At 42.4% G+C, this 14,280-nt stretch overlaps 1 protein-coding gene across 3 annotated transcripts in view; it reads right to left on the bottom strand.

Moving 5' to 3' along the window:
* Positions 1–14,280, bottom strand: part of ARSB (arylsulfatase B) — a 207,930-nt gene that overhangs the window by 124,138 nt on the left and 69,512 nt on the right. For all 3 annotated transcript variants that reach the window (XM_072736939.1, XM_025998047.2, XM_072736940.1), the window contains exon 5: positions 1,141–1,384. In XM_072736939.1, the coding sequence (XP_072593040.1) occupies positions 1,141–1,384 (244 nt within the window). The remainder of the gene's footprint in view (positions 1–1,140; positions 1,385–14,280) is intronic.

Here is a 14,280-nt window from a genome sequence, read left to right as displayed (position 1 = left end):
AAAAACAAATACAAGCTTATAATTTTCTTCCTGCACCCCTGGTGGTATGTACCTCCATTTTTCTACGCTGTGGTGGCTAAACCGGAAAAGGACTGCCACCATTTCCGAAGCTGAGTCTGGGTTCTGCTCCCCAGCGTACCTCCTTATGTCTGCCAACTCTCCTCCACAACACACGTCCTTACTGCCTTCACAGTGTTTATGGCTACTGGAAGTCATCTTGCTTATTTATGTGTTTAGTTATTTCCTCTCTGCACTCCCTGCCCTCCCTCACCTTCTCTACTAGAACACAAGCTCCATGAGAGCCAAAATCTTGTCTGTCTTGTTCACTTCGAACTCCCCCACCGCTAAAACAGGGGTGGATGGTTCAGGGCAGCCCGGGTGGCTCAGCGGTTTGACGCCGCCTTCGGCCCAGGGCCTGATCCAGAAGGCCTGGGATCGAGTCCCACGTGGGCTCCCTGCATGGAGCCTGCTTCTCCCTCTGCCTGTGTCTCTGCCTCTGTGTGTGTGTGTGTGTCTGTGTCTGTGTCTCTCATGAATAAATAAATAAAATCTTAAAACAAACAAACAAACCGGGGTGGTTCATAGTGGGTGCTCATTAGATACTCTCTGGCTCCCATTCCAGCTCTATCCCCTGTGTAGCGCTCCATTCTCCCAGCAGACAACAGGGCAGGTCCCCCGGCCTCCAGGAAGCAAACAATACCCCATCCTACCCCTTTGAGAAGCTTCTCTGCTTAAAAAAACACCTGTAGAGGGCAAGCAGCTGAAGACAATCTTCCTCTTTGTATCAAACACGTGGCCACAATCTCAAATCCAGAACATCTCTATACATCCTGACAATAGTTCTAAAGACATTTTATTCTTTCTAAAAAATAATTTATTTGTGGGCACCTGGGAGGCTCAGTGGTTGAGCATCTGCCTTGGGCCCAGGGCGTGACCCCGGGATCCCGGGATCGAGTCCCACGTCGGGCTCCCCGCTCGGGGGCTGCTTCTCCCTCTGCCTCCCTGTCTCTCGTGGATACATAAATTTCAAAAATCTTTAAAAAAATAATTTACCGGTAAGCTGAACTATCATTTCCACTCAGTCCCCCAGGCTGCTCTTGCCGCCCGCCCCGGGAGGGAACAAAGGAGACTGAGCAGTACCTGATGGTCCTCCACACGTCGAAGCCATCCAGAGGCTTGGTGCCCTTCGTGCTGCCCCCGGCCAGCCCCACGAGGGTGGGCAGCCAGTCGGAGATGTGGACGAGCTCCCGGCTCTTCACCCCCTTCCGCTTCAGCAGGGGGCTCGCCACGAAGCCCACCCCTCGAACGCCTCCTTCCCACAGGCTCCATTTTCGTCCTCGAAGTGGCCAGTTGTTGCCCCCCGCCAGCGTCTGTCCTCCGTTATCTGAAATACAATAAGGTCTCTGCATGAGGATGACGCCAGACACATTTAAGGACCCAAGGAGTCTATGCTGCTTTGAAATGCTGCTTAAGAGGGGCCCCCGGTGGGCCCAGTGGTTGAGCGTCCGCCTGCGGCCCAGAGCCTGACCCCGGGGTCGTGGGATCGAGGCCCGCCTCGGACTCCCTGCGCGGATCCTGCTTCAACCTCCGCCTCTCTCTCTCTGCGTCTTGAATGAATAAACAAATAAAACCTTTTTTAAAAAATTTAAAAATAAATGCTGCTTAAGAACTAAGACAGATGCTCCCTCCTTACCATGTCCCATCCTAACCTCCCCTCTTGCACCCACACCTCCCCCCATTACACAGAATCAGAGGGCGCCGTGGCACCAATCTGACACCAGACCTTCAAATCTCTTGGGTCGGGTCGCTGGAAAGCAAGGAAGTCCCCGGAGGAGAGCTGCTTAGGTTACAGCCCTGCACGGATAATCGGATAATCGATGACTGGGCTGCAAATGCATGCATGCAATTGTGGGTGAGGCAAAATGAATCCAGGTAAGCTAAGCCCCTCACTGTCCACAAAAAGAAACCTCAAGTGAAATTTCACTTAGTGAGTTAAAGCTCCTGATAATGGGGACAGCAGACCTTTCTCTTTTACTCTCCTGGAAAAAGTTTCTAACATTTAAACTGGTAACTGAATTAAGCTTCTACTCCCTGGTGATTTGAACTCTTTCTTAAGTGTGAAAGTTGAAGATTTCTCCAGTGGGCTAAAGGTCTCTGTAAACACAGCAGTCGGGTGGAAAACATCTTTGCAAGAAAAATTCCTCCCTTCTTGAGAGGACAAAGCTTCATGTGATGCACTGTACCAGGGAAGAGAAAGGTTCTTTTCTAAGACAACTGATGGTGAAGCCAGAGGACAAGTTACAAGAGTGACTGAAATGAAGTATCTTACCAGCTGGGTGGAACTTGGTTAGAAATTAAATTGGACTGTAGGAAAAAAAAATTTAAAGTGGTATTTCTTGTATACTGAGATGTTAGAATCATTGATATATCCAAAAGTATCCATACACTTAGGTGACTCTACAGACACATTTGAAATAACCCTTATTGGCATACATATTACACCCCAATTAAATGTTTTTTAAACCACTGTTATCCAAATGAACCACATGAGGGCAGCAGGACAGGCCAGCTCTGGAGAACCTTATATATAAAAATCTGACACAGAAATCAACACCAAAACCACAGGAAACACATGGAAGGAAAAATAACTGGCATTGCTAAGCACCTACCACGTACCAGGTACCATGTTAAGTTCATATTATCTCTCCCAGGATCTGAAATCTGAGAGACCCAATATTGAAGCCTGACGCCAACCACTCACGAGCCATGTGACCCTGGGCGATATGCTCAGGGTCCTTACATTCAATGTAGAGATAATAATTCCTAGCTCATGCATTATGATGAAAATTAAATGACACTGTTGATGATAATTGCTTGTCTGGGTACCTGGCACAACCTCCGTGCTCAATAAATGGTAGCTAATATTTATAACTCAGTCTAACATAACTGTTTCATTGTTAAAAAGAAGAAGATTGAAAAGTCCAAATAGCTAGTAAGTGGCAAAGCTAAGATTCAAACAAGGCCTGTGTGACCCTCCAGGTGCCTTCTGCCCCCAGAGTGCCATGTTGCTGATGTCCCCAGTATGAAGTGGGCTTTACCCCGATACCCTGACAGGCCACATAAAGCTTCACTGCCCAATGAAAACCATAGGCACAGTAAATCTCAGCGAAGTGCAGACTCTTCCTTTTCATACAGCAGAAGGTGATGCTAATTCCCTTTAGAGGAACCTTTGTTGCTTATGGATAAGAAATTCAAGGCTCTACTGCCAAGGAGGCTTCTATTCAAACCCTTAACATACCAGGTGCCTGGTTCTTCTCTGTGTTTGGTGAAGGGAAGGAGCAGAGTGGAGCTAGATTACATGAAGGTAACAATTCTTCAACACACGGGCGGGTAACGACCTGCCTCATTCTTTGCTATCACAGACTAAAAAGAACTTTTCCTTGAACCCTACATCTCTTCTTGACCAAGAGTCAAGGCCCAAACAGTCACCCAAGCCTGTATGCTTGTTTGTCTATATATTTTGAGATTTTATTTGTTTACTCATGAGAGACCCAGAGAGAGAGAGGCAGAGACACAGGCAGAGGGAGAAGCAGGCTCCGTGCAGGGAGCCCGATGTGGGACTCGATCCCAGGTCTCCAGGATCATGCCCTGGGTCAAAAGCAGATGCTCAACTGCTGAGCCACCCAGGCGTCCCCCAAGCCAGTTTATTAATACCCTTTCTATTTTACATGAGCAAATCTGTATATTCAAAACAAGAGGCCACCACCTTCTGACAGAGGAGATTGCTCCCTACGCCTTACACTTCACAGCACATCAGTCACCCATAAGCAACATTTTGAAACTGAAAAGGAGGTGCTGTTCGTTTTATACAAAAATACACTGGAAAGAAACGCTTCCACTCTGCCCCTGAGCTCAAGAACGGCTGAAGAACAGCCAAGAACTGGTATTTCGCCCTTTTATCTAGACTGCTATAAACAATACCGGCTCAGTGCTTGTAGAAGACACCTGCTGTCTCCATTTTAAATAGATACACCATTTGAGATGTTATATAATGTCTATTTCAGTTCCATGTTCTTGCTAATGCTTAATACAAAAACACTAGATGATGGCGGTGGAGGAAAGGCATGTGGAGATGAGGAAGAGAAGGATGGTGGCTGGGTCTGCAGTCTGACTCTAGGAGCAGCCCTTCAGGTAGGACTCAAAAAGGAGAATAGCCAGGGCAGCTGGGTGGCTCAGTGCTCAAGTGTCTGCCTTTGACTGAGGGCATGTTCCTAGGGTCCTGAGATCGAGTCCCATGTGGGGCTCCTTACATGGAGCCTGCTTCTCCCTCTGCCTGTGTCTCTGCCTCTCCTCTCTCTCTCTGGGTCTTTCATGAATACATAAATAAAAATCTTAAAAAAAAAAAAAAAGGAAAGTATTCTATGCTGTAAAGAGAATTTGGCCACTAGGGCTACGTCCGAACTGGAAGGTGTTTCTAGATCTTATGGGGGGTGGAAGGTGCCAATGCAGTGAGTATGACTGTTTTTGCCATTAGCTCACTGGGCTGTTTTCCCCATTAGCAGTGATGGGGGATTTTATCACCTGTCACGTTTTGAAGAGCACTCTGGAGAGAAAGTGCCGTCAGCTGGCACACTGCGACTTACTCTCTCAGACATCCATCACAGAGCCAATGGCACAACAGCAGCATGTTGGTCCATTTGGCTTTGCCTGGGGCCTGCATCTCCCCAGGTGGCACCTGCCTGATGGCCACCATTTACCAACAAAGGGGTAGATTCCACAGCTGGGCTCTTCAGAGAGCCCACAACTGCTGCTGTGCTTCAGTTCTAGCACAGTCCCCCGGGTATTTCGAGAAGTTGGACATAAACCTGACCACAGTCACAGCAAGAATACAAGCTCATTTGGAATATGGCTTCCTATGTTGTTCACTTAAATCTGACAAATTAAAATTTAAAAAGACATTGGAACCATCACCATTTGAAACATGTTTCTTTTCACTCTCCTAATTTTCTTTTGAAGAAAAGTTAACTTTTGTTTCTTGCTAAGAATTAGTTTTCAAGAGAAAATCTTCTTGTTTCATTTCCTGACTGGCTTACGAAAGAACTTCCAAAACAAAATAAGATGACTCCAACTAATAATGGGAGCTCTGAAATTTTTTTTTCAGGGAAGTAGTTTTTCAGCAAAATTTTTGGCAGAGGGAAAACCTAATTATAAAGACTCTGCTGTCTAGAAAAGAAATGTCAAAATAAAACTAATGTTGTCTTATACAGATGGCAAATCTCACTTTATTATTCCTTCCTGAACAAAAATAACTGTTACAAAGTCATGGAAAAACATTGGTTAGCCAGAGATCGGAGCAAATGCATGAAGTATATGACAATGAATCCTCATCCTGACCCAGATGATAAAAGTTAAGGTGGAACCATGACAACAAAATTAATTTTTAGGACTACTCCCGACAGGGTATTGTTGTGGCTTGGCCATGGAAGGGCGCCCTGAACATCAAGTGTACTTCTATGTCATTGCTCCCTAACCCGGGCTTATCCAGGACATCATCCTCACTCTGATTCAGGGATCCTAAAATAAAAAAAAGAAAGAAAGACTCCAATAGCCTTGCATCAGGACCTGGACTTTCCTTTCAACAGGGCCAGCAATGTTAGTGTGACAGATGAATAGACAACATGATTTCACATACTAAGATGCCTCCTTCTCTTAAAAGAGGACCCGCTTGCTGATGGTTGATGCTTTTAAACTAGTTTTTTAAAAATTTTGGGCAGCCTGGGTGGCTCAGCGGTTTAGCGTCTGCCTTCGGCCCAGGGCATGATCCTGGAGACCCAGGATCGAGTCCCACATCGGGCTCCCTGCATGGAGCCTGCTTCTCCCTCTGCCTGTGTCTCTGCCTCTCTCTCTTTGTGTCTCTCATGAATAAATAAATAAAAATCTTTAAAAAAAATTTTTTTAACTAAAATGAAAATCAAAGGGTTACTATATGTCTTAGAAGTCATCTAGACGATTAGGTAAATTCAATCTTCTCCTACTAAAAGATCTTGGAGAAAATATCTACCTGGATATTCAACTTACAATCTAATGTTCTTGTCTTTCCCTCTTGTTCTACATTCAATTTCTGATTGAATGTGCATTCCCTTCTGCTAAGTCTAACTTTCAAATGGATTTGAAACCCATCCACTCCTATATACCCCAGGGCCTCATGTCTTTCCACTTGGACATACAGGAACTTACAGTTTGCTTCACTTTGCTGTCAGAGGCATCCTTGTGAAGCCTTAAACCAATCAAGTCATGTTCATGTTTAAAGATCTCTACTAGTTTTCTCATCAGGAAAAAGTTCAAGCTTAAGCCCACATATAGAATCCTATACAGTGGCACCTGGGTGGCTTAGTGAACATCAGCCTTTGGCTCAGGGCATGATCCTGGGGTCCTGGGATGGAGTCCCACATCAGGCTCCCTGTGGGGAGCTGGCTTCTCCCTCTGCCTGTGTCTCTGCCTCTCTCTGTGTGTCTCTCATGAATAAATAAATAAAATCTTTAAAAAAAAAGAATCCTTTACATGTGGCCCCAATCTACTTATTGGACATCAAAATTTGCCCTCCTGCATAAAAAGTGCCTTGTGCTGGAGCACCTGGTTGGCTTAGTTGGTAGAGAGTGAGACCCCTGATGTTGGGGTTGTGGGTTTGAGCCCCATATTAGGTGTGGAGATTACTTAAAAAATAAAAGCTTAAAAAAAGTGCCCAGTGTTTCATTCATGTAGAACTAACCTAACCTTGTTGTTAGGATATGTCATGCCCCTTCATGCTGACTTCGCCCCTGTACATGTTAGTTCTTCCACCTAAAATGCTCTCCTTCTTCTTTCCCACCCAACTTAAATTTTAATTCTCAGGATAAATGTTACATCTTCTGTTAACTTTTCATTTATTGCCCCCCACTACCACCCTGTCTAGATATCTCTCTGTACTTTTGCACTTTTTATATACCTTTCCTATCGCACTTACTTCTTTTTTTTTTTTTTTCCACTTATTTCTATATATTGTTAATGAGTTGTTTGTGGATTCATCTTCCCAGGAACTCTGCCTCCCAAGGACAAGGATGGTGTCTCATTCTTCTTCACATTCCCAGGACCTAGCACAGGGCCCACCAAAGAGAAGGGCTCAAGAATTGGGGGGTGGGTAAGGAATAATAAACAAACAGGAAAAATGTCCACCAAAAATTGAGACTGAAGGCACTAAAAATTTACTTTGATTATTGGATAGTGTTTTCTGAGCCTTCATCCATCCATGCCATGATCTTAACTTTCAGGGAACTGTTCCATACACAGGTGCTGCTTATTTAACAGGACACTGCACAGGGGGTGGGGCGTGGGGGTGGGGGTAGCTCCTGGTCCCCGTGACAATTTAAGCAAATCAAACACACAATACCAGAGATGTTTGTCCAATCTGGCCCTTGATCAGTCACACTGAAGTCAAAGGGGATTGAGGATGTCAAAGGGGATTGAGGAAGTCAAAGGGGATTAAGGAACTCGGTCCTGGACAGGAAGAGAGTCCTCACTCAGCCCTTTAATAAATCTTTCCAGAGTGCTTACCATATGGCAAGAACTACTCCAGCTTTGGAGAAATGGCAGCCAAGAAGACAGACAAGGCCCTTTCTCTCATGAAGTGAGCAGAAAAAGAGATATGATCTCTCTATTCATGGTCCTCTTGGAGGAGCTGAAACCAGAATGATGGGACAGGGTGGACCACCATCAGAAAGGGGAGAGTAGGAGGCTCAAGCTCCTTATTCAATTACACATTGGATAGTGGGGTGTTCTGCATCAAGGCTTCTTCTTAATTCAAGATTATCTTAACTACACTCTTAAGAACACTCTGTTGCCAGAACTTAAGGCAAACTTGAGCTGAATGATGACTAGATATAACTCAAAAGGTGTCTGGCTGGTTTATGACTGTCATCGTTTGTCTCTATCATCCTTACTGCCACCTTTCTAATTTCATTGAAATGGATTCAAAGAATTGGGTTTAGGTAAATTGCTCTCGGAGCCCAATTTTCTCATTTGGAAAATGAGGATAACAATGAGACCTATCTTAACATACAGCCTGGCACAAATGTATCACTCAATAAATATTAGCCATTTTCATGATTAGAATCACAAGCAGCAGAAGCATCAAACACGCAGAGCAGAACAGTCTCCTCTCCGGGTATTTATTACACATATACTAGGTTTAGATATCACAGCTGCAGTCTAAAACACCATGCATTCATGAAGAAGAAAGGATTTTATGGGCAGAGTCCTTCTCAATTATATGTTCTTCTCCGTAGGTGATTTCTTGAGATTCATAAAAACATAGTGAACTTGAGGGCTTTTGCTATTATTTTCAGGACAGAGCCAGGTGACACCTTTTTGTTTTTAGGAGTTTAAAAAAAGTATCTCAATTAATCAAAGGAAGAGGCACAATGATCATAAGCTATGACTCAAATGAAGTGTCAGAAACTAAAGCTTTATTCAGTTACATTTGTAGGGGTTTCACCTGGTTTGTAGCACTGAGGACAGATGAATGCTCCTGCCCTACTCCCAGTCAGACACAGTCGGACTCTGCATCTGGATAAAAGAACCAGCAAAGGGAGGGTGCCTGCTAAGCTAGCATTGGAAGGGTCCTGCTGGAATGGGATTGACAACCAGACCCCAAATAACAGATACAGCCGCCAAAAAAGTGGAAGATAAAAGGGACGGATGCAGGGAAAGGGAAAAATCAGGAATAAATGAGGATTAAAAGGGAAGTACAGGGTTATAGTAAAAGATTTCCTCATTTTAATGAAGCTAATGGCATTGCTTGTAATGATGAGATGCCAGTGGGATTTTATCTCTCCTTTAAAATTTAAGGATGAGAAGACTCAAAACTCTTTTGGAAGACTGGAGGGACATGAGTGCAGGATAGGCTAGATGGGTGATGGGCATTCAGGAGGGCACTCGCTGTGATGAGCACTGGGTGTTACATGTAAATGATGAATCACTGAATTCTATTCCAGAAGTCAATATTGCACTGTATGTTAACTAAAATTCAATTCTAAAACTAACTAACTAACTAACTAACTAAATAAATAAATAAATAAATAGTTGAAAGGAAGGAAAGAAGAAAAGCAAGCAAGCAAGCAAGCAAGCAATCAGTCTCTAAAAGTTAAAACAGGAAAATGAGAGGCGCCTGGCTGGCTCAATTCATACAGCATGTAACACTTGATATTGGGGTCACAAGTTTGAGCCCTATGCCAGGTAAAGAGCTCACTTAAAAATTTTTAAAAATTCAAAATAAATAATAAATAAATAAAAATTAAAATAGAACTGGAAACTGAAAAACTGTCCTAATTTATTATATATAGATAGGCAAACAATTGAACTTTTATTTTTATTTTTTTTTAAGATTTTATTTATTTATTCATGAGAGACACTGAGAGAGAGAGAGGCAGAGACACAGGCAGAGGGAGAAACAGGCCCCATGCAAGAAGCCTGATGCGGGACTCAACCCCGGGTCTCCAGGATCACACCCTGGGCTGAAGGCGGTGCTAAACCACTGAGCCACCTGGGCTGCCCATACAATTGAACTTTTTATATCGATAGGCAAACAATTGAACTTTTCTGTAGTTTAAAGCATAGGTGGTCACAGATTTTAGTGATCCTTAAACGTAAATTGTAAGATACGTATGGAATGTTATGAATTACTCTCACTCAGGAGGCATGGGTTTGATCTCCATATTCTTGCTTCCCTAACAAGTAGCTGAGAAGCCTCATGTCTAGGGTACTTAGAGCCAGCAAAAATAGATGTTTATTCACCACTTTTTAAAAATTAAAGCCCTCCTTGTTTTCTCTTCAGTTTGATCTTGGAAAAAAAAATGCTTGATATCTTTAGCTAATGAAGTTATAAATTTCAGGGCAAACAAAAGTTATTTGGCACTTTAAGGGTGTATCATAGTTTACTCACAAATTATTTGGCTCCCTTTTCAGATCAGATGTTTTTTTTTTTTTTTTTTACTAGATAGCTGTTTGTCAATCAGCAATCAACAAGTAGGAGATGAAAAAGTATTACAGAAATACTTCAGAGCCTGGCAAGTTTCAGAACGGCAAGAGTGAAAAATACCATCAACAGAAAAAAGAACAGCAGTTGCCAAATTAGAAGTACACTTCATGCCTTGTATGGCATGGAAGATGGGAACTGAGGTCAATGATTTTTCAGAGAGAATTAAGGCAGAGAAAGCTAACATATTCTATTTGGGCAAGCATCAACTGCTTTAATTTGTCTTTATATTTCCAAATATATCATACAAGTTAACTGTTCTGAATTTACCTTTGATGCATAAGCAACATTTTATTGGATTTCTACTTCCAGGGTAGTAAGATATGCTTTTAGGATCACCCAGAAAAACCAATAAACCAAAATGAATGAACAGGCAATTCTATTTGTCCAAAACTCTTTTCTTTTTTTTCCTTATGTAGAAACCATAAAAATATTTAATTCTTATTTTCTGTACCCAAAGCTCTTTTCTGAAGTTTACTAAATGGTAAAGGGTCTCACTGAGGTTTGAGTGTCTACTTATGGAAGAGAGACAAGTCATCAGCGCAATCCTCTTTGAAGAACGATGTAAGAGTGAAACATTTAATGGCAGAAACAAAAAAACTCAATATACCTAGATACTAAAAAGTTAGTGAAGATTATCAAATAATTCAAATATTGAACATCCTTAATAAAGATACAAGAATATGATTCTTTGGGGTTTGCAGATGACACTTGCTCCAAAGACAAAGCAAAACCAACTCTGCACTCTTGGACTCTAGGTCCTCCTGACGACACCAGGTGGGAGAAGCCCTGCTGACAGAGGGGTACACAATGAGAGTGGGGAGAAACCAGGTGACCCTGGACATTCTAAGCAGACGTCGGGCAGGAAAGACAGCTGGAGAAGAGTAAGTGTGAGCTGTGAGGTCTTTGTGTCTAATGAGAAACTGGAGGTTAAATGGAGGCATTTTAACAAGAAACAAAGGGATATGGAAAGAGAGAGGTCCGAGAAAAACAAATACCATGTGATTTCACTCACATGCGCAAACTAAAAAAATAAACAAGTGGAATCAGACTCATAAATACAAAAGGCAAACTGATGGTTGTCAGAGGGGAGGGATGAGAGGATAGACAAAAATGGGTGAAGGGGAGCAGGAGGTAGAGACTTCCAGTCATGGGATGAAGAAGTCATAGGCATAAAGGGCACAGCACAGGGAACAGAGTCAGTGGTACTCTAAGAGCAATGTATGTGACCGATGGCAGCCACACTAGTGGTGAGTACCGTGTAACATATGGAGACGTTTAATCACTATGTTGTACACCTGAAACTAGTATAACATTGTGTGTCAACTATACTCAAATTTTAAAATTAGAAGAAAGAGAGGAAGGGAGGGAGGGAGGGGGGTAGGGAGAAAGGGGTCCAACATCTGGGAAACTCAATGTCTCCTGAACAGCCACAAACAAGGATAAAAGAACAAAACATAATCATCAAACAAATCAAAACAAATGCCCTTAAATAACCACAACAGGCATCATCAACTCGCTGCAACCAGATTTTTAATGCAGGGCCCATTTAGTCTCAGACACGATTTCTTATGATAGGTTTAGTGTGTGGCTCCCTCACTTCATGGCAGACTAGAATCTGCAAATTAGAAAGGTGCATAGTGCTGGAGATGGCCTCTGCAGAGACTACCCTGAGAGTAAGGGAATAAGAAGAAGGGGACAGGGATCCCTGGGTGGCGCAGCGGTTTGGCGCCTGCCTTTGGCCCAGGGCGCGATCCTGGAGACCCGGGATCGAATCCCACATCGGGCTCCCGGTGCATGGAGCCTGCTTCTCCCTCTGCCTACGTCTCTGCCTCTCTCTCTCTCTCTGTGACTATCATAAATAAATAAAAATTAAAAAAAAAAAAAAAAAAGAAGAAGGGGACAGCGAGACTCTCCATTTCCCTGTGCCCAGTGTGGTTTGGCCACAACAGACGACAGTGACTGTAGGCTCAGAGCCCCTCACACCACTTGGGCTTAAAGGAGGCCATTCTATACTAGACATACAGAATAATCAAAGGGAGTAGGTATGAATGCTAAAAAAAGAATTAGGATATTAAATGTATATAAAACCACATGAAAATCTTCTCATGTTTAAATGTAAAACTAGACTAGGTTCTAGATGTAGAAAATTATAAGCATGTTTTTTAATTTTCATAACTATGCAGTAGGGTATCTTTAGGTATATAAGACTCAGGACAGGGATGCCTGGGTAGCTCAGTGGTTGAGCATGTGCCTTTGGCCTGGGGCATGATCCTGGAGTCCTGAGATCGAGTCCTACATCAGGCTCCCCACATGGAGCCTGCTTCTACCCCTGCCTGTGTCTCTACCTCTCTCTGTGTCTCTCATAAATAAATAAATAAAATCTTAAAAAAAAAAAAAAAGACTCAGGACAGCTCCTCATTGTGTGGAGTTAGTAGGAACATCACATCCCGGGGCTCTGTCTACTGAGTGCTAGTAGCACCCTATCAAATTTCCAAAATGTTTCCTGTAGGAACCAGCACCGTACATAATGATCAGTTGGGACATACAGCCATACATACACCGTACATAATGATCAGTTGGGACATACAGCCTTAAAGAACCTGTTTCTTTGCAATTTCCAGCTTCTAGAAGCCACTGGAATTCTTCTTCCTCTATCTTCAAAGCCATCAATATCTGGTTGAGTCTTTCTTGCATTGTATTATTTTGACCTTCTCTTTGTCTCTCTCTACCACTGTTTTAAAGATTGATTGATTGATTGATTGATTTGAAAAACAGTGGCCTATCAAGATATTGATATCTTGTCAGACAATATTCATTACTTTGTAAATTTACCATAGTTTGGGGTCTGGCCTAAAGCTGTGTAAGCTCATAAATAATTCCACCAGCACATGGAAAGAGGCTCCACCCCTCAGGAGCAGAACTATTATAAATAATATATATCAGAATGTCCACTGATTTATGATGTAAATTTACCTATCATAGAGGACGGCATGTTCATGCTCCATGTGAGTGGCTTAAGTGCATGGAAAGCAAAATGGAAATCAGATTTCCTGGTGAAGAAGGACTCAGAGACTTACTATGTCCCACTGCCAATACACAGTTTATTTGTACTTTCTGTTTATGCAATCTCATAATAAAGTAATTACTTTTCATCTAAAATATATTAAATTGTGCTATAAATATTCAAAAATGCAACGAGAGATGCTTCTTCCTTTGAAAAAGGAAATTAGCCAAGTCTTAACCATTTTTTCCAGCAACTAATTCTCAAAAATCTACTCAAGTTCTCTCAAAAATAGATAATCTAGTTAGCTTTATATCTATTAAGGAAGTTAACACTTGTAGTTAAAAACTTCCTATAAAGAAAATTCTAGGCTAAAATGGCTTGACTGGTAAATTCTATCAAACAGGGAGAAATGTTACTAGTTGTACACAAACTCTTCCAGAACATAGAGAAGCCTAAGCTTCCCAACTCATTCTATGAGGCCAGCACTACTCGGATTCCAAAACCAAAGGCATTACAAAGAAAGAAAGAGAAAGAGAGAGAGAGAGAGAGAGAGAAAGAGAAAGAAAGAAAGAAAAAAGAAAACTATAATGAACACAGGTACAAAAATTCTTAACAAAATTTCAGTAAATCAAATCTAGCTATATACAAAAATGATAATACATCATTGTGCTCACCTTCTATTGATACTATGACAATTACCATGAATTTAACAGCTAAACACCACAGATTTATCATCTTATAGTTCTGTAGGTTAAAAGTCTGAAGCAAGTCTCATTGGGAAAAACTCCAAGTGTTGGGATGGCTACATTCCCTGTTGGAGGCCCTAGGGGAGAACCTGTTTCTTTGCAATTTCCAGCTTCTAGAAGCCACTGGAATTCTTCTTCCTCTATCTTCAAAGCCATCAATATCTGGTTGAGTCTTTCTTGCATTGTATTATTTTGACCTTCTCTTTGTCTCTCTCTACCATTGTTTTAAAGATTGATTGATTGATTGATTTGAAAAACAGTGTGCATGAGCAGGTGGAGGGCCAAAGGGAGAGGGAGAGAGAATCCCAAGCAGACTCCTCACTGATAAGGGAACCTGACATGGGGCTCAATCTCATGACCCATGAGACCATGACCTGAGCCGAAATCAAGAGTCGGATGCTCAACCAACTGAACCATCCAGGTGCCCCTCTTTTCCACTTTTAAAAACCCTTGTGATT

Source organism: Vulpes vulpes, chromosome 14, assembly GCF_048418805.1.
Source record: "Vulpes vulpes isolate BD-2025 chromosome 14, VulVul3, whole genome shotgun sequence".
NCBI classification, from domain to species: domain Eukaryota; kingdom Metazoa; phylum Chordata; class Mammalia; order Carnivora; family Canidae; genus Vulpes; species Vulpes vulpes.
Note: the sequence above shows the minus strand (reverse complement) of the source record. Positions and strands in the feature narration are given on the sequence as shown.